The sequence below is a fragment of the Somniosus microcephalus genome, unplaced genomic scaffold (assembly GCF_052327205.1).
Source record: "Somniosus microcephalus isolate GS21.2 unplaced genomic scaffold, FLI_Smic_1.0 unresolved_chr1, whole genome shotgun sequence".
NCBI classification, from domain to species: Eukaryota; Metazoa; Chordata; class Chondrichthyes; order Squaliformes; family Somniosidae; genus Somniosus; species Somniosus microcephalus.
The window spans coordinates 167,531,753-167,551,836 of record NW_028225179.1 but is presented as its reverse complement, the minus strand read 5'-3'; the positions used below and the strand labels follow the sequence as shown (position 1 = coordinate 167,551,836).

Here is a 20,084-nt window from a genome sequence, read left to right as displayed (position 1 = left end):
CCGGGTGTGAATGTGGAGTTGGGTCTGTGTGTGACCTGCAGGTTCACTGAGCCGGTCCGTACCGGGATTGGACCGGGTGTGAATGTGGAGTTGGGTCTGTGTGTGACCTGCAGGTACACTGAGCCGGTCCGTACCGGGATTGGACCGAGTGTGAATGTGGAGTTGGGTCTGTGTGTGACCTGCAGGTACACTGAGCCAGTCCGTACCGGGATTGGACCGGGTGTGAATGTGGAGTTGGGTCTGTGTGTGACCTGCAGGTACACTGAGCCGGTCCGTACCGGGATTGGACCGGGTGTGAATGTGGAGTTGGGTCTGTGTGTGACCTGCAGGTACACTGAGCTGGTCCGTACCGGGATTGGACCGGGTGTGAATGTGGAGTTGGGTCTGTGTGTGACCTGCAGGTACACTGATCCGGTCCGTACCGGGATTGGACCAGGTGTGAATGTGGAGTTGGGTCTGTGTGTGACCTGCAGGTACACTGATCCGGTCCGTACCGGGATTGGACCAGGTGTGAATGTGGAGTTGGGTCTGTGTGTGACCTGCAGGTACACTGAGCCGGTCCGTACCGGGATTGGACCGGGTGTGAATGTGGAGTTGGGTCCATGTGTGACCTGCAGGTACACTGAGCCGGTCCGTACCGGGATTGGACCGGGTGTGAATGTGGAGTTGGGTCTGTGTGTGACCTGCAGGTACACTGAGCTGGTCCGTACCGGGATTGCATCGGGTGTTAATGTGGGTCTGCGAGCTGGGATCAGGCCGCTCCGGGTTTTTGCTCCTGATTGGTGATGGTTCGAGCTCCAGGTGCCGAACTCAGTTTTATATTTTTATTGCAGAGCCTGTGACTCTGGATCCGGACACAGCGAATCCCCTACTCATCCTGTCTGAGGACCGGATCAGTGTGAGACTCGGAAAGGAACGGCAGGAGCTCCCTGACACCCCGGAGAGGTTTGATGTCTGGCCCTGTGTCCTGGGATCGGAGGGATTCACATCAGGGAGACACTACTGGGAGGTGGGGGTGGGGAACAAGACTTGGTGGGATCTGGGAATGGCCCGAGAGTCTGCTGGGAGGAAAGGGGGAGTCCACCCGAGCCCTGAGATCGGATACTGGATTGTGAGGCTGATCCCCGGAAATAACTATTTTGCCCTCACCTCCCCACAGATCCGCCTCACCCCGAGCGTGGATCCCCGGAAGATCGGGGTATACCTGGACTATGAGGGCGGACAGGTGTCATTTTACAATGCGGACAACATGTCCATTCTCCACACTTTCACCCACACTTTCACTGGGAGAATCTTTCCCATCTTCGATCCGGGAGGGAATGACGGCAAGGAAAACTCCGCTCCACTGACACTCTGCGGGGTTGAAGGTCACTGACGGTAATGGGTCTGTTTCCATCATTTTACCTCCAATTTCAGTTTCTAAATTCCATTTCCTCCTGGGTGTTTCTGTGTAATAAACATTCCCAGTTGTAACTCAGTTTGTAATCAGTGTTTGACTGGAACCCCAGCAGGGCCGGGGTCACTGAATAACCCTCCCACCCTCACCCTGCAACTTATCATCCCCGCCCAACCTGGACTGGAATAGAGTCTCTGCCCCTCCAGAGACCACAGCCTGGAATTTGTGGGAATATTACCCGATCAATCTGCGACGTTGGCAGTCACGATCCGGAGTGAAGTGTCTGTAACTCAGTCCCAATCCGGAGTGAAGTGTCTGTAACTCAGTCCCGATCCGGAGTGAAGTGTCTGTAACTCGGTCCCGATCCGGAGTGAAGTGTCTGTAACTCAGTCCCGATCCGGAGTGAAGTGTCTGTAACTCAGTCCCGATCCGGAGTGAAGTGTCTGTAACTCGGTCCCGATCCGGAGTGAAGTGTTTGTAACTCGGTCCCGATCCAGAGTGAAGTGTCTGTAACTCGGTCCCGATCCGGAGTGAAGTGTCTGTAACTCAGTCCCGATCCGGAGTGAAGTGTCTGTAACTCGGTCCCGATCCGGAGTGAAGTGTCTGTAACTCAGTCCCGATCCGGAGTGAAGTGTCTGTAACTCGGTCCCGATCCGGAGTGAAGTGTTTGTAACTCGGTCCCGATCCAGAGTGAAGTGTCTGTAACTCGGTCCCGATCCGGAGTGAAGTGTCTGTAACTCAGTCCCGATCCGGAGTGAAGTGTCTGTAACTCGGTCCCGATCCGGAGTGAAGTGATTCTAACTCAGTCCCGATCCGGAGTGAAGTGTCTGTAACTCGGTCCCGATCCGGAGTGAAGTGATTCTAACTCAGTCCCGATCCGGAGTGAAGTGTCAGTAACTCGGTCCTGTTGTACCAGCCCCGTGCTCTCTCCCATGATTATATTCTGGGCAGGGAATTGTTCGGAGGCAGTTTTGAGGGTCAGGTCACCAGGACTCCTGTTTCTGCTCGCAGTGTTTTATATTATTGCTGTAACAGCATTATTCCCCCACTGGGCTAATCTCTACTTTGGGAGCGACACACAGAGTGGCCAAGCCCAAGGATGTCAGCCCCAGGGCCCAGCTCCTCCGAGGGATTATTGCTGAGTTTCCATCACTCGATATTAAACAGTTAATGTTTGTAAAGGATTCTTTCAGTGAAATAGATTTTATAAATCTGCTAATGCTACAAATGAACAACACCTTTATCGGTGTTTCCATGTCGCTGGCTTTTTACAGGGTGAATAAACAGATCTGTGGAAACAATGAGGTCAATTTGAGTGGTGTTTTATTCCAGAAATTTAAAGCATTTCTTTGCTCGTTTTGTGGCCCCGTTTACTCCGCGTTTTACTGTTTTCAGACTCTTGTCGGCAATCTCGATTTCAGCAATTCTGTGAAGATTCAGGAACATCGGCCTAGAAATTGGTTATGGATAACATTTAATTAACCTGCACCATGTTCTGTGTAATTTCACACGGTACCATTACACTTATTGAGCCCATTTCTGTTAAACAGGTTAATGACTCCACTCAAAAACACCTTGTGTTTCTCTGCTAATACCACCAACCAGCCAGAGTCTTTCAATATAACCTGCATTACATTGGAAAGCAGAGTCTTAACATCACTGGGGGGAATGATGTTTGTACAATATGACAGACGAGGAATACACTTTTCAGTAGATGCTTTATTTTACACTTTAAATGTAAACTCTGATCAGATTTTTTGAGTTTTTTAGCATTGTTTGTACTTTGGGCGTCAGTGACAGGGCTGACAATTATTGCCCATTCCTAATTGCCCTTGAGAAGGTGTTGGTGAGCCGCCTTCTTGAACCGCTGCAGTCCGTGTGGTGAAGATACTCCCACAGTGCTGTTAGGGAGAGAGTTCCAGGAGATGATGAAGGAACAACAATATACTTCCAAGTCAGGATGGTGTGTGACTTAGCAGTGAAATCAGGAATCATTTTCCCACAGAACCTAATGGAAATCTGGAAAACTCTTTCCCAAAAGGCTGTGGGTCAATTAAAATTTAATGGCGGAGATCGATAGACTTTTGTTAGCCAGGGTATGAGAAAGAGTTGCATTTATATAGCACCTTTCATGACCACGGGATGTCTCAACGCACTTTACAGCCAATGAAGTACTTTTGAAGTGGAGTCACTGTTGTAATGTGGGAAATGCGGCAGCTAATTTGCGCATAGCAAGGTCCCATAAACAGCAATGTGATGATGACCAGATAATCTGTTTTTGTTATGTTGGTTGAGAGACAAATATTGGAAAGGACACCAGGGATAACTCCCCTGCTCTTCTTCGAAATAGTGCCATGGGATCTTTTACGTCCACCTGAGAGAGCAGACGTCAGTTTAACGTCTCATCCGAAAGACGGCACCTTCGACAGTGCAGCACTCCCTCAGCACTGCATTGGGGTATCAGCCTAGCTTGATGTGCTCAAGTCCCTGGAGTGGGACTTGAACCCACAACCTTCTGCCTCAGAGGTGAGTGTGCTTCCAACTGAGCCACAGCTGTCACTGTGGGGTATCAAGGGATATGGAATCAAGGTGGGTAAATGGGGTTTAGATGCAGATCAGCCATAATCTAATTGACTGGCGGAACAGTCTGGAGGGGCAGAATGGCATCCTACTGTTGCTATATCCGGGGCGTTAGCAGTTAGCATTCTGACTGGTCTCTCGGTACTCACCAAACACACACAGTTTAAACGGATCCCAGTCATTGTTCCTCAGTTCTTTTCCAAGGTAGTCCGTCTGTATCTCATACACCCCATTGTCACCAAGTTGGACATTCTGTAGCTCAATAAATCCATCTCGGTGGAACTGAACCCGGTGTTCGTAGTAAGGGTGAGTCACATACGGTCTCTCTGGCTGGTCAGAGTTTCAAGCCATGATTTTAAGACTGACCGGGATCTGCGTCTGAATGTCACTTCATACTTCTCATCGCTACGGTGATTGATTGGAAACCTGATGTCTTCTCCAATGGAGAGATTAGTGAGGAAGTTCAGGGAGGCTGGTATTGCTGCTCTGCACAGTGTAATACAGTGAAGTACTGGAATAGAACTTAAGAACATAAGAAATATGAGCAGAAGTAGGCCACAGGGCCCTTCGAGCCTGCTCCGCCATTCAGTAAGATCATGGCTGATCATCGACCTCGACTCTACTTACCTGCACTATCTCCATATCCCTTGGTTTCCCTGGAGTCTAAAAATCTATCGGTCTCGGCCTTGAATATGCTCAATGACTGAGCATCCACCGCCCTCTGGGGTAGAGAATCCCTACAACTCACAACCCTCTAAGTGAAGAAACTCCTCCTCATCTCAGCCTTTTAAATGGTCAACCCCTTATCCTGAATCTATGCCCCCGAGTTCTAAACTCTCCAGCCTGGGGAAACAACCTCTCAGCCTCTACCCTGTCAATCTCCCTCAGAATCTTGTATGTTTCACTGAGATCACCTTTCATTCCTCTAAACTCCAAAGAATATAGACCCAATCTACTCAATCTCTCCTCACAGGGCAACCCTCTCATCCCAGGGATCAATCTAGTGAGCCTTCGTTGCACCACCTCTATGGTAAGTATATCCTTCCTTAAATAAGGAAACCAAAACTGTGCACAGTGCTCCAGGTGTGGTCTCACTCTTGTACGCCAACCCCCTTGCAATAAAGTTAGAAGTCTCACCGGCAATGAAAGCTGAAGGCTGTCACTTTTGACGGCTCGCAGCTGTAATGATATCAGCAAATAGAGATGGTATTTGCCTGTTTGATTATGATGCCTTACCAGCATGTTTGCATGTATTGATTGCTTGTGCCTGACCAGCAGAGGGCATGTGACAGAGACAAGCAGTTTGGTTTAGTTTCAGTTTCGTTCTAGATGGATCACTAGCATGGTGTCTCCTGAAATGCTGTATAAAGAGTTGAACAGACTTTAGATTAAAAGACATTCTCTTTCATAAATGTCTCGTCATTGAACCCACAAAGAAATCAATACAGCAGCCATTTTGCTTTCAGTGCCGGCTGCGTGATGGACTCCCGCAGCCTAGAGGAGGAAAGGCTGTTCAGTACAGGTAATTTAAACTTCTTTAGACACACCAAACACACTTACCTTTGCACTTATGCACCTATGCACCCATCACTCACCTGAACACTGACATCGCCCCCCCTCCAAGTCCTGCAACCCGACGGCCCGCCTGCTCTAACGTGGCATGGTTTGGAGCCGTCGGAAATCCCACACGACACCCCTAAAAATAGGGATTAGGCTAAAAACTACCTGTTAACAGGCAGTTAATCGGCAGTAATCCCTTCCCGCCTCGGGTCGGCGGGTCCCAGTGCGGGGCAGGTACCCGCCTCCCTTGAAACTTACGTGGAGGCGGGTTTTGGGTGGGATGGTGTCGGGACCCTCGAATTCGGGATTCCCCCCCACCCCTGAAACCCCACCTCACGGCACAGTGAAAATCTACCCCTTAGAGTCATAACCGCACAGAAGGAGGCCATTTAGCCCAACGAGTCCCTGCCAGCTCTCTAGAGCAATCCAGTCAGTCCCATTCCCCGCTCTATCCCCGTAACCCTGCAAGTTTATTTCCCTCAAGTGCCTATCCAGTCTCCCCTTGAGTGTCTCCGCTTCCACCACTTCCGTCGGCAGCGAGTCCCAGGTCCTCATCACTCACTGCGTAAAAAAGTATTTCCTCACATCCCCCCCCTGTATCTCTTGGACAAAACCTTAAATCTGTGTCCCCTGGTCCTTGTACCATCAACGCGTGGGAACAGCCTTTCCCCATCGAGCCTATCCAAACCCATCATAATCCTGTACACCTCTATCACATCACCCCACAACCTCCAGTCCGCCGATGAGGAGTGAACGATGAAGAATGTATATAACCCCTGCCGGAGGATGGGTCTGGGTCCACGGCTCAGGTCCCCCGGCTCCAGGTGGAGTCCATTTTACCCAAACCAGGCACAGGCCGCCTGTTGATCGCAGCCTCCCTTGACAAGGCTCCCGGAGCCCGGCAACAAAGACAATGGGCAGGAGCGGGAGCGGGCGGTGATTGGCGGGGGCAGCGGGCGGTGATTGGCGGGGAGTGCGAGCGGGGAGTCGGAGCGGGCGGTGATTGGCGGGGAGAGCGGGAGCGGGCAGTGATTGGCGGGGAGAGCGGGAGCGGCGGTGATTGGCGGGGGCAGCGGGCGGTGATTGGCGGGGAGTGCGAGCGGGGAGTCGGAGCGGGCGGTGATTGGCGGGGAGAGCGGGAGCGGCGGTGATTGGCGGGGAGAGCGGGAGCGGGCGGTGATTGGCGGGCAGTGGGAGCGGGCGCTGATTGGCGGGGAGCGGCATTGGGAGGTGATTGGCTATGAGAGCGGGAGCGGGCGGTGATTGGCGGCGGGAGTGGGCGGTGATTGGCGGTGAGTGGGATCGGGCGGTGATTGGAGGGGAGCGGGAATGGGAGGTGATTGACGGGGAGTGGACAGTGATTGGGAGGGAGAGCGGGAGTGGGCGGTGATTGGCGGGAAGAGCGGGAGCAGGCGGTGATTGGCAGGGAGAGCGGGAGCGGGCGGTGATTGACGGGAAGTGGGAGCTGGGAGTGGGCGGTGATTGGCGGGAAGAGCGGGAGCAGGCGGTGATTGGCAGGGAGAGCGGGAGCGGGGGGTGATTGGCGGAAAGTGGGAGGGGCGTGGGTGGTGATTGGCGGGGACTGGGTGGTGATTGGCGGGGAGTGGGAGTGGCAGGTGTGTGGGGGGGGGAGTGGCAGGTGTGTGGGGGGGTGGGGGGAGTGGAAGTGGGCGGTGATTGGCGGGGAGTGGCAGCGGGCGGTGATTGGCTGCCGGGAGCGGGCGGTGATTGGCGGGGGGGAGCGGGAGCCGGTGTGAAGCGGTTGAGCGGGAGCGCAATGGCTGGTTCGCATCTGCCAGCCGGGGATTGAAGGGTGAGGCGGCCCCTCCTGGGCGGCGAGGAGCGGACCCGGGGATTGAAGGGCGAGGTGGCCCCTCCTGGGCGGCGAGGAGCGGACCCGGGGATTGAAGGGCGAGGTGGCCCCTCCTGGGCGGCGAGGAGCGGACCCGGGGATTGAAGGGCGAGGCGGCCCCTCCTGGGCGGCGAGGAGCGGACCCGGGGATTGAAGGGCGAGGCGGCCCCTCCTGGGCGGCGAGGAGCGGACCCGGGGATTGAAGGGCGAGGCGGCCCCTCCTGGGCGGCGAGGAGCGGACCCGGGGATTGAAGGGCGAGGCGGCCCCTCCTGGGCGGCGAGGAGCGGGCCCGGGGAGTGAAGGGCGAGGCGGCCCCTCCTGGGCGGCGAGGAGCGGTGCCGGGGATTGAAGGGCGAGGCGGCCCCTCCTGGGCGGCGAGGAGCGGACCCGGGGATTGAAGGGTGAGGCGGCCCCTCCTGGGCGGCGAGGAGCGGGCCCGGGGAGTGAAGGGCGAGGCGGCCCCTCCTGGGCGGCGAGGAGCGGACCCGGGGATTGAAGGGCGAGGCGGCCTCTACTGGGCGGCGAGGAGCGGTGCTGGGGATTGAAGGGCGAGGCGGCCCCTCCTGGGCGGCGAGGAGCGGCCCCTGCTGGGCGGCGAGGAGCGGTGCCGGGGATTGAAGGGCGAGGCGGCCTCTACTGGGCGGCGAGGAGCGGTGCCGGGGATTGAAGGGCGAGGCGGCCCCTCCTGGGCGGCGAGGAGCGGACCCGGGGATTGAAGGGCGAGGCGGCCTCTACTGGGCGGCGAGGAGCGGTGCCGGGGATTGAAGGGCGAGGCGGCCCCTCCTGGGCGGCGAGGAGCGGGCCCGGGTCTTGTCTCCTTCCTCTCAGTCTCCGGGCTCAGAAGCTTCAGCCACTCTGGGACTCCAGCAGCCTCCGGAACCTTATGTAGACAAATATATAAAGAAATTACTGAGAAGTGCATAAACTAAAGGGCAGTAATAGTAGGGGATTTCAACTACCCAATATTAACTGGGATAAAATTAGTGTGATGGGTATAGAGGGTGCGGAATTCCTAAAATGCATCCAGGAGAACTTTTTTTTAGCCAGTATGTAGCAAGCCCAACAAGGGAGGGGGCAGTTCTGGACTTCGTTTCAGGGAATGAAGCTGGGCAGGTAGAAGACGTATCAGTGGGGGAGCATTTTGGTGCTAGTGACCATAATTCAGTTAGATTTAAGGTAGTTATGGAAAAGGACAAGGATAGACCAGGAATAAAAATTCTAAATTGGGGAAATGCAAATTTTGCTAAGCTCAGAGGGGATTTAGCCATAGTGGACTGGAAACAGCTACTTGAAGGTAAATCAGTGTCAGAGCAGTGGGAGGCATTCAAGGAGGAGATCTGGAGGGTTCAGACCAAATATGTGCCCTTAAAGAAAAAAGGTGGACAAATCTAGAGCCCCCTGGATGTCTAGGAACATGCAGGGTAGGATAAAGGAAAAAAGGGAGGCGTATGACAGATATCGAGGGCTAAATACTCCAGAATCTTTAGAGGAGTACAGAAAGTGCAGGGGTGCAATTAAAAAGGATATTAGGCAAGCAAAGAGAGAGCATGAAAAGTTCTTGACAAGTAAAATCAAGGAAAACCCCAAAGATGTTTTATAAATATATTAAGAGTAAGAGGATAACTAAAGAAAGGGTAGGGCCTATTAGAGATCATGAGGGTAATCTGTGTGTGGAGGCGGGAGACGTCGGTAGGGTTCTTAATGAATACTTTGCGTCTGTTTTCACAAAGGAGAGGGGCGAAACAGACATTGCTATCAGGGAGGAGTGTGAAATATCAGCTGAAATAAACATAGTGAGAGAGGAAGTATTAAGGGGTTTAGCAGCTTTAAATGTGGATAAATCCCCAGGCCCGGATGAAATGTATCCCAGGCTAAGTGAAGCAAAAGGGGAAATAGCAGAGGCCCTGACCATCATTTTCCAATCCTCTCTGGCTTCTGGTGTGGTACTGGAGGACTGCTAATGTGGTACCCTTGTTTAAAAAGGGAGAAAAGGATAGACTGAGTAATTACAGGCCAGCCAGCCTAACCTCGGTGGTGGGAAAATTATTGGAAAGAATTCTGAAGGACAGGATAAATCTTCATTTAGAAAGACACGGATTAATACAGGATAGTCAGCAGGGATTTGTTAAGGGAAGGTCGTGTCTGACAAACTTGATTGAATTTTTTGAGGAGGATAGATGAGAGTTGATGTGGAGTATTTTAAACCAACACTCGACACAAGGTTTTCAGATCGATAATCAAGTCGTCTTTATTACACCGGTGGGGAGACAGTCTGCTCTGTCTTTAGCCAGACTTCTCCAAATTGTAACAGCAAGCCCTACATTTTTATACTTGTTGTGCGAGGCCCCTTGGGTCGGAGCGATCATAATATGATAGAATTCTTCATTAAGATGGAGAGTGAAGTAGTTGACTCAGAGACTAGGGTCCTGAATTTAAATAAAGGAAACTACGATGGTATGAGGCGCAACTTGGGTAGGATTGATTGGGGAATGTCACTCAAAGGGTTGACGGTGGATAGGCAATGGCAAACATTCAAAGATCGCATGGATGAACTACAGAATTTGTTCATCCCTGTTTGGCATAAAAATAAAACAAAAAAGGTGACTCAACCATGGCTAACAAGGGAAATTAGGGATAGCATAAGATCCAAGGAGAGGACATATAAATTGGCCAGAAAAAGCAGTAAACCTGAGGATTGGGAGCAGTTTAGGATTCAACAAAGGAGGACAAAGGGATTAATTAAGAAGGGGAAATGGAGTATGAGAGTAAGCTTTCAGGGAACATAAAAACTGACTGTAAAAGCTTTTATAGATATGTGAAGAGAAAAAGATTGGTGAAGTCAAGCGTAGGTCCCTTGCAGTCAGAATCAGGGGAATTTATAATGGGGAACAAAGAAATGGCAGACCAAATAAATACATACTTTGGTTCTGTCTTCACAAAGGAGGACACAAATAACCTCCCAGAGATGTCAGGGAACATAGGTTCTAATGAGAGGGAGGAACTGAATGAAATCAGTATTTGTAGGGAAATGGTGTTAGAGAAATTGATGGGATTAAAGGCCGATAAATCCCCAGGGCCTGATAATCTATATCCTAGGGTACTTAAGGAAGTGGCCCTAGAAATAGTAGATGCATTGCTGGTCATCTTCCAAAATTCTATAGACTCTGGAACAGTTCCCATGGATTGGAGCGTAGCTAATGTTACCCCACTGTTCAAAAAAGGTGGTAGAGAGAAAACGGGGAATTATAGACCGGTAAGCCTGACATCGGTAGTGGGGAAAATGGTCCATTACAAAAGATGTAATAGCAGAGCACTTGGAAACCAGTGACAGGATCGGACAAAGTCAACATGAATTTACAAAAGGTAAATTGTGCTTAACTAATCTACTAGAATTTTTTGAGGATGTAACTGGTAGAATAGATAAGGGAGAACCAGTGGATGTGGTGTATTTGGACTTTCAGAAGGCTTTCGATAAGGTCCCGCATAAGAGATTAGCGTGTAATGTTAAGGCACATGGGATTGGGGGCAAGGTACTGACTTAGATAAGAACTGGTTGGCAGACAGGAAGCAAAGAGTTGGAATAAACGGGTCTTTTTCCGAGTGGCAGGCAGTGACTAGTGGGGTACCCCAGGGATCGGTCCTAGGACCCCAGCTATTCACAATATATATTAATGATCTAGACGAGGGAAATAGATGTAATATCTTTGCAGACGACACAAAGCTGGGTGGGCGTGTGTGCTGTGAGGAGGATGCCGAGAAACTCCAGTATGATTTGGACAGGTTGGGTGATTATACTGCATTTGGCACGCATCTGCCCAATGTGGATAAATGCGAGGTTATCCACTTTGGTGGCAAAAACAGGAAGGCAGATTATTATCTGAACGGCAATGGATTGGGAGAAGGGGAAGTGCAACGAGACCTGGGTGTCCTTGTGCACCAGTCGCTGAAGGTAAGCATGCAGGTGCAGCAGGCGGTTAAGAAGGCAAATGGTACGTTGGCCTTCGTAGCGAGAGGGTTTGAGTACAGGAGCAAGGATGTCTTGCTACAGTTGCACAGGGCCTTGGTGAGACCACATCTTGAGTATTGTGTGCAGTTTTGGTCGCCTTATCTGAGGAAGGATGTTCTTGCCATGGAGGGAGTGCAGCGAAGATTCACCAGACTGATACCTGGGATGGCAGGAATGACGTATGAGGAGAGATTGGGTCGATTGAGCTTATACTCGCTGGAGTTTAGAAGAATGAGGGGATCTCATTGAAACTTATAAAATTCTAACAAGACTAGACAGACTAGATGCAGGAAGGATGTTCCTGATGGCAGGGGAGTCCAGAACCAGGGGTCACAGTCTAAGGATAAGGGGTAAGCCATTTAGGACTGAGATGAGGAGGAATTTCTTCACCCAGAGAGTGGTGAACCTGTGGAATTCTCTACCACAGAAGGCAGTTGAGGCCAATTCATTAAATATATTCAAGAAGGAGTTAGATATATTTCTTAAGGCTAAAGTGATATGGGGAGAAAGCAGGGACAGGGTACTGAGTTTGGATGATCAGCCATGATCTCATTGAATGGCGGAGCAGGCTCGAGGGGCTGAACGGCCTACTCCTGCTCCTATCTTCTATGTTTCTATGAATCAGGGGAAAAACGCTCCACTGGCTGGAGTCATACCTAGCATAAAGAAAGATGGTTGTGGTGGTTGAAGGTCAATCATCGCAGCTCCAGGACATCGCTGCAAGAGTTCCTCAGGGCCTTGTCCTAGGCCCAACCATCTTCAGCTGCTTCATCAATGACCTTTCCTCCAACATAAGGTCAGAAATGGGGATGTTCGCTGATGACTGCACAGTGTTCAGCGCCATTCACAACACCTCACATAATGAAGCAGTCCATGCCTGCATGCAACAAGACCTGGACAACGTTGAGGCTTGGGCTGACAAGTGGCAGGTAACATTCACGCCACAGAAGTGCCAGGCAATGACTACCTCCAACAAGCGAGAGTCTAACCACCTCCCCTTGACATTCAATGTCATTACCATCGGCGAATCTCCCACTCTCAACATCCTAGGGGTCACCATTCACCAGAAACTTAACGACCAGCCACATAAATACTGTGGCAACAAGAGCAGGTCAGAGGCTGGGTATTCTGCGGTGAGTGTCTCACATAGAAACATAGAAGATAGGAACAGGAGTAGGCCATTCAGCCCTTCGAGCCTGCTCCGCCATTCAACGAGATCATGGCTGATCATCCAAACCCTAGCACCCGGTCCCTACACCGACAGCCATCCCAGTAACCCCACGTATTTAATCCCCCCTAACACTAAGGGCCAATTTTTTTATCATGGCCAATCAACCTAACCTGCACATCTTTGGACTGTGGGAGGAAACCGGAGCACCCGGAGAAAACCCACGCAAACACGGGGAGAACGTGCAAACTCCACACAGACAGTCACCCGAGGCCGGATTTGAACCCGGGTCCCTGGCGCTGTGAGGCAACAGTGCTAACCACTATGTCACCTCCTGACTCCCCAAAGCCTTTCCACCATCTACAAGGCACAAGTCAGGAGTGTGATGGAATACTCTCCACTTGCCTGGATGAGTGCAGCTCCAACAGCACTCAAGAACCTCGACACCATCCAGGACAAAGCAGCCCGCTTGATTGGCACCCCATCCACCACCTTAAACATTCACTCCCTCCACCACCAGCGTACCGTGGCTGCAGTGTGTACCATCTACAAGATGCACTGCAGCAACTCGCCAAGGCTTCTTCGGCAGCACCTCCCAAACCCGCGACCTCTTCCACCTAGAAGGACAAGGGCAGCAGGCGCATGGGAACACCACCACCTCCAAGTTCTCCTCCAAGTCACACACCATCCTGACTTGGAAGTATATCGCCGATCCTTCATCGTTGCTGGGTCAAAATCCTGGAACTCCCTACCTAACAGCACTGTGGGAGCACCGTCACCACATGGACTGCAGCGGTTCAAGAAGGCGGCTCACCACCACCTTCTGAAGGGCAACTAGGGATGGGCAATAAATGCTGGCATTGCCAGCGACGCCCTGATCCCATAAACGAAAAAAAGATAATAAGTTGGAGACCATTAAAAATGAACAAAACAACAGAGTATGTCTGGTAAATTGAAGTGTGTATAATGGGGTTGCACAGACTGAAGAGAAGTGTAAACATTTATCACAATAACTAGAGTCAATGATTAATTAAATAACATGCCAATACCTTATTGAAATGTCCCTTCCCTAACTGAAATGTAAAAATGTCCAACTATATATAAAAAAATTTACCTGATATTTTAATTTTTGTCTTCGCCCTACAAAAAGACACAATTTAGAATTACATGTCAAGTGAATAATATTTACTGGCAATATTTGTTTACCAATATGGTATATTCTTCTGTGTGGATACTGGAGTCTCTCCATTTCTAGGTCCCTCGATTAATATTATCTGATACAGTCAAAGATTGTGCAGTTCATGTATATTATGAGTGGAGTCATGTGTATTTTCAGGCATGGATACTGACCATATGCTTTATCAAGTGCTGGGCGATGTATTCAAAGAGAAAAGGACAATGCATTTTATCAGAGAATTTTCTTGGTTGCGTTACGGCATTTTTTTTTTAAATTGAGAAACCTGTGTGATGGATCAAAGCGCAATAGTGTGGGACACCAGGAAGGCAGAAACAGTGGAAGAATACCAGGAAAAACTGCTTAAGGGACACCATGCTGGAGTTTTCAATGCTGGGAGATTCTGGTAAAGAAAAGTATTACAGAAGTGAGGAGGTCCTGGGAAAGAATGAGATAATGAGACTGTGCAATGAGTCTTGATTTACAAAGATGCAGGACGAGAAGTAGTGTGTAGGACAGCACGTGTTCACCTAAAAAACAGTATAAAGAATCTCAGAGCAGCACAGAACATAGAATTATTGATAAAGGCAAGAGACCGAGACCAACACTGTAAACTAGAGAAGAGACATTGAATATCAGACTTTTTTACTTGTACCTTTCCCTGGTGTCAGAAGATCCTCTCACATATGGGAGCAGTGCTCAAGTGTTGGATAGATTGGGATACGTAGAGTTCAGACTTAACTGGGGAAAAATGTTTGCCATGGAAGAGGCAACTTCAGGAATGGAGGAGACATGGGAGTTTCACCAGAGTTCAGTGAGACTAAGATATCAACAGATGAAGAAGGACCAGGGGAGGAACCATCGAAGGTAATAGGCAGTCGCTTACACTGGACATGAAGAATTGAAAGAAATGGGAATTTATTAATGAAAGCTGGTCGAGAAGCAGTGATCCAGCCATTGCACTGAGAGGAACGGAGGTGTGTGCGCTAAGCATGTACGATGTGAGAGAAGTAGAGTGAAATAATCGGTAAGGAATGGATATGGTTGGATGATGTTTGGAGGAGTCACTGACATGGAGGAGAACAGAGTGAGAGGGGGACTGGAGCCTTGAGGCACCCCTGAGTTAATGGAGAGTGTCAAAGGTGAGTCGTCGACCACAGCATAGGTGGAGCAATTTGAGGGGAAACTACACAAGTGTTAACATAGGCGATGGGAGACCACATACTGCTGGTTTGTCCAGAAGTGCCTGGTGTTGGAACTGGCGAATGGTTTTTGAAATGTCTGCGGTAATAACAAATGAATCGTCAAAGCATTCAGGAACAGGAATGCAGAGGTGTTTAACTAGGTCATAAATGGAACAATCATTCCGAAAACCACAGTGCAATCACGGATCAGGCCAGGACTTACAAGGAGGTCAAGCATTGAAGAGTTAACGGCAGCTTCTGTAACTTTAGAAAGCTCTGATGCAAGGACAATATGTTGGTAGTTGGGTAATGGATTGGGTAGCCTGGTGGTTATGATACTGGACGAGCAACCCAGAGATCGGACTTCAAATCCCACATGGCAAATTGTGAAATTAATCTTCATTAATCTGGGAATTTGTGGGCTGGCACCAGAAAAAGGACCATGAGATCTGCCACACTGTTGTAAAAGTCTAACTGCTTCACTGATGTCTTTCAGCGAAGGGAAAGCTGCTGTTGTTACCGTACATGGGACTCCAGGCCCACACTATGTGGTTGGCTGTCAATACCTTCAAGGCAACTAGGGATGGGCTCTCGCATCCCAAGTACAAGTAAGGAAGAGATTATCCTTCCCAAGGATTGTAGGGAGAAGGAAAGGCAGGCTGGGAGTAAGAGACAACTGAAGATGCTGGTTATTTACCAAATCATCAACAGTAGAGGAGAGGAGAGCATAGCAATCCGATCATCACCTTTTCTTTCTGGAGAACCTGATCAAGAGGAAGGGGCAGGTGTAGATACAAAGATTCAGCAGGTTTGGAGAGACTAGATCGAGTGACTGTTGGAGAGGCAGCAAGTCAGCACTCGATTCTTTTCATTTCATTTAAGGTCTGTGTTAATGTAGCTGATCGCACCTGTGGCAGGGGTAAGAGTGTTACAACTGATCCTGCGCTGGGAAACTGAAAAATCAGCCAGGATTCCCATTCCTGGTCAATGTTAATTGAATCCTGTTGGAAAATGTGACTGTGCAAAAATCAGGTGAGGAAAATTCAGAATGGCCACTTGTACAAGTGCAAGAGAGAGGGGGGCCCATGGAATTCTATGGCAGCAAGATTTCACACTTTGAGATGAGGAGAGGAAAAGTATTTGAAAAAAAATTCACTTCTCCAGGTACCAGAAGTGACATCCTATAATTATGTCATGCACAACATGAACAAAGTCAGTGAAGCTACTGTTAAAGAACACAACCTGTATAGAATGTCAAAACATAGAAACATTACCGAGAGAGAGAGAGATTGCTCACCAGATCCTGGACCACAAACAAGGAACAGACCGAGGAGAGTTCCACACTCCATTTTCATCACTCTGCAAATTCAAAATAAAACGCAATTATTTGAGTGAATTGTCTCAGTACATTCTTCACAAGCTGGATACAATCTGACTGGGAATCCGACTGAAGATTATATGGGATTGCTTGGATGTAAATGTCATTCTCAGGTGTCCATACTGCAGCCCACAGGGACCCCCATGGACCCACCAGCCCTGGTTCTGGTCCACAATTTCTCAGACATGAACTCACTCCTTGGGCTGGGCAACAGGCTGCCGTGTGAAAATGTGGAAGTGAGTGAAGATCCGCACCTGTCGCTTCCAATGAAGCGGACTCGGGACAACTGGATGTGGAAAGGTTCCTGGGGCTGGGCTCACTGCAGCAGACGGAGCGGCCCCCGAATGTGAAATGTGGGGAAAGGCCGGGGTAGGGGTGAGAGCCCAGCTCCGGACTCCTCCCGGGGGAAAGGCCGGGGTAGGGGTGAGAGCCCAGCTCCGGACTCCTCCCGGGGGAAAGGCCGGGGTAGGGGTGAGAGCCCAGCTCCGGACTCCTCCCGGGGGAAAGGCCGGGGTAGGGGTGAGAGCCCAGCTCCGGACTCCTCCCGGGGGAAAGGCCGGGGTAGGGGTGAGAGCCCAGCTCCGGACTCCTCCCGGGGGAAAGGCCGGGGTAGGGGGGAGAGCCCAGCTCCGGACTCCTCCCGGGGGAAAGGCCGGGGTAGGGGGGAGAGCCCAGCTCCGGACAGCTCCCGGGGGAAAGGCCGGGGTAGGGGTGAGAGCCCAGCTCCGGACAGCTCCCGGGGGAAAGGCCGGGGTAGGGGTGAGAGCCCAGCTCCGGACTCCTCCCGGGGGAAAGGCCGGGGTAGAGGTGAGAGCCCAGCTCCGGACAGCTCCCGGGGGAAAGGCCGGGGTAGGGGTGAGAGCCCAGCTCCGGACAGCTCCCGGGGGAAAGGCCGGGGTAGGGGTGAGAGCCCAGCTCCGGACAGCTCCCGGGGGAAAGGCCGGGGTAGGGGTGAGAGCCCAGCTCCGGACTCCTCCCGGGGGAAAGGCCGGGGTAGGGGTGAGAGCCCAGCTCCGGACACCTCCCGGGGGAAAGGCCGGGGTAGGGGTGAGAGCCCAGCTCCGGACAGCTCCCGGGGGAAAGGCCGGGGTAGGGGTGAGAGCCCAGCTCCGGACAGCTCCCGGGGGAAAGGCCGGGGTAGGGGTGAGAGCCCAGCTCCGGACTCCTCCCGGGGGAAAGGCCGGGGTAGGGGTGAGAGCCCAGCTCCGGACTCCTCCCGGGGGAAAGGCCGGGGTAGGGGTGAGAGCCCAGCTCCGGACTCCTCCCGGGGGAAAGGCCGGGGTAGGGGTGAGAGCCCAGCTCCGGACACCTCCCGGGGGAAAGGCCGGGGCAGGGGTGAGAGCCCAGCTCCGGACAGCTCCCGGGGGAAAGGCCGGGGTAGGGGTGAGAGCCCAGCTCCGGACAGCTCCCGGGGGAAAGGCCGGGGTAGGGGTGAGAGCCCAGCTCCGGACTCCTCCCGGGGGAAAGGCCGGGGTAGGGGTGAGAGCCCAGCTCCGGACTCCTCCCGGGGGAAAGGCCGGGGTAGGGGTGAGAGCCCAGCTCCGGACAGCTCCCGGGGGAAAGGCCGGGGTAGGGGTGAGAGCCCAGCTCCGGACTCCTCCCGGGGGAAAGGCCGGGGTAGGGGTGAGAGCCCAGCTCCGGACAGCTCCCGGGGGAAAGGCCGGGGTAGGGGTGAGAGCCCAGCTCCGGACAGCTCCCGGGGGAAAGGCCGGGGTAGGGGTGAGAGCCCAGCTCCGGACTCCTCCCGGGGGAAAGGCCGGGGTAGGGGTGAGAGCCCAGCTCCGGACACCTCCCGGGGGAAAGGCCGGGGTAGGGGTGAGAGCCCAGCTCCGGACAGCTCCCGGGGGAAAGGCCGGGGTAGGGGTGAGAGCCCAGCTCCGGACACCTCCCGGGGGAAAGGCCGGGGTAGGGGTGAGAGCCCAGCTCCGGACAGCTCCCGGGGGAAAGGCCGGGGTAGGGGTGAGAGCCCAGCTCCGGACAGCTCCCGGGGGAAAGGCCGGGGTAGGGGTGAGAGCCCAGCTCCGGACTCCTCCCGGGGGAAAGGCCGGGGTAGGGGTGAGAGCCCAGCTCCGGACTCCTCCCGGGGGAAAGGCCGGGGTAGGGGTGAGAGCCCAGCTCCGGACAGCTCCCGGGGGAAAGGCCGGGGTAGGGGTGAGAGCCCAGCTCCGGACTCCTCCCGGGGGAAAGGCCGGGGTAGGGGTGAGAGCCCAGCTCCGGACAGCTCCCGGGGGAAAGGCCGGGGTAGGGGTGAGAGCCCAGCTCCGGACAGCTCCCGGGGGAAAGGCCGGGGTAGGGGTGAGAGCCCAGCTCCGGACTCCTCCCGGGGGAAAGGCCGGGGTAGGGGTGAGAGCCCAGCTCCGGACACCTCCCGGGGGAAAGGCCGGGGTAGGGGTGAGAGCCCAGCTCCGGACAGCTCCCGGGGGAAAGGCCGGGGTAGGGGTGAGAGCCCAGCTCCGGACAGCTCCCGGGGGAAAGGCCGGGGTAGGGGTGAGAGCCCAGCTCCGGACTCCTCCCGGGGGAAAGGCCGGGGTAGGGGTGAGAGCCCAGCTCCGGACTCCTCCCGGGGGAAAGGCCGGGGTAGGGGTGAGAGCCCAGCTCCGGACTCCTCCCGGGGGAAAGGCCGGGGTAGGGGTGAGAGCCCAGCTCCGGACAGCTCCCGGGGGAAAGGCCGGGGTAGGGGTGAGAGCCCAGCTCCGGACTCCTCCCGGGGGAAAGGCCGGGGTAGGGGTGAGAGCCCAGCTCCGGACTCCTCCCGGGGGAAAGGCCGGGGTAGGGGGGGGAAAGGCCGGGGTAGGGGGGGGAAAGGCCAGGGTAGGGGGGGGGGAAAGGCCGGGGTAGGGGTGAGAGCTCAGCTCCGGACACCTCCCGGGGGAAAGGCCGGGGTAGGGGGGGGGAAAGGCCGGGGTAGGGGTGAGAGCCCAGCTCCGGACACCTCCCGGGGGAAAGGCCGGGGTAGGGGGGGGAAAGGCCGGGGTAGGGGGGGGAAAGGCCAGGGTAGGGGGGGGGGAAAGGCCAGGGTAGGGGGGGGGGAAAGGCCGGGGTAGGGGTGAGAGCCCAGCTCCGGACTCCTCCCGGGGGAAAGGCCGGGGTAGGGGGGGGAAAGGCCGGGGTAGGGGGGGGAAAGGCCAGGGTAGGGGGGGGGGAAAGGCCGGGGTAGGGGTGAGAGCTCAGCTCCGGACTCCTCCCGGGGGAAAGGCCGGGGTAGGGGGGGGAAAGGCCAGGGTAGGGGGGGGGGAAAGGCCAGGGTAGGGGGGGGGGAAAGGCCGGGGTAGGGGTGAGAGCTCAGCTCCGGACACCTCCCGGGGGAAAGGCCGGGGTAGGGGGGGGGAAAGGCCGGGGTAGGGGGGGGGGAAGGCCGGGGTAGGCGGGGGGGAAGGCCGGGGTAGGGGGGGGAAAGGCCGGGGTAGGCGGGGGGAAAGGCCGGGGTAGGGGGGGGGAAAGGCCGGGGTAGGCGGGGGGAAAGGCCGGGGTAGGGGTGAGAGCTCAGCTCCGGACTCCTCCCGGGGGAAAGGCCGGGGTAGGGGGGGGGGGGAAAGGCCGGGGTAGGGGTGAGAGTCCAGCTCCGGACAGCTCCCGGGGGAAAGGCCGGGGTAGGGGGGGGGAAAGGCCGGGGTAGGGGTGAGAGCCCAGCTCCGGACAGCTACCTTTGCTCCAATTGAAGCCGCGCCCCCCGGAAGGGCAGCAAAGTGAAAGCACTTTTGAGCAGCGAGTTGGAGTCGGGCCGTTTTGCCGGGCGGAATGTTTGGGCGCAGACAGGTTGGTGCCATTTACTGCCAATGCATTGA

At 53.8% G+C, this 20,084-nt stretch overlaps 2 protein-coding genes across 2 annotated transcripts in view; both read left to right on the top strand.

Moving 5' to 3' along the window:
* Nucleotides 1-2,697, top strand: part of LOC147096512 (butyrophilin subfamily 1 member A1-like) — a 40,952-nt gene extending 38,255 nt beyond the window's left edge. The window contains exon 8 of the mRNA XM_085975313.1: nt 834-2,697. Coding sequence (XP_085831439.1) covers nt 834-1,375 — 542 coding nt within the window. The 3' untranslated portion in view covers nt 1,376-2,697. The remainder of the gene's footprint in view (nt 1-833) is intronic.
* A 12,807-nt stretch (nt 2,698-15,504) lies between these two features.
* LOC147096511 (E3 ubiquitin-protein ligase TRIM39-like) overlaps nt 15,505-20,084 on the top strand; it is a 16,063-nt gene continuing 11,483 nt past the window's right edge. Inside the window, exons 1-2 of the mRNA XM_085973832.1 lie at nt 15,505-15,729; nt 16,413-16,599. Coding sequence (XP_085829958.1) covers nt 15,505-15,729; nt 16,413-16,599 — 412 coding nt within the window. The remainder of the gene's footprint in view (nt 15,730-16,412; nt 16,600-20,084) is intronic.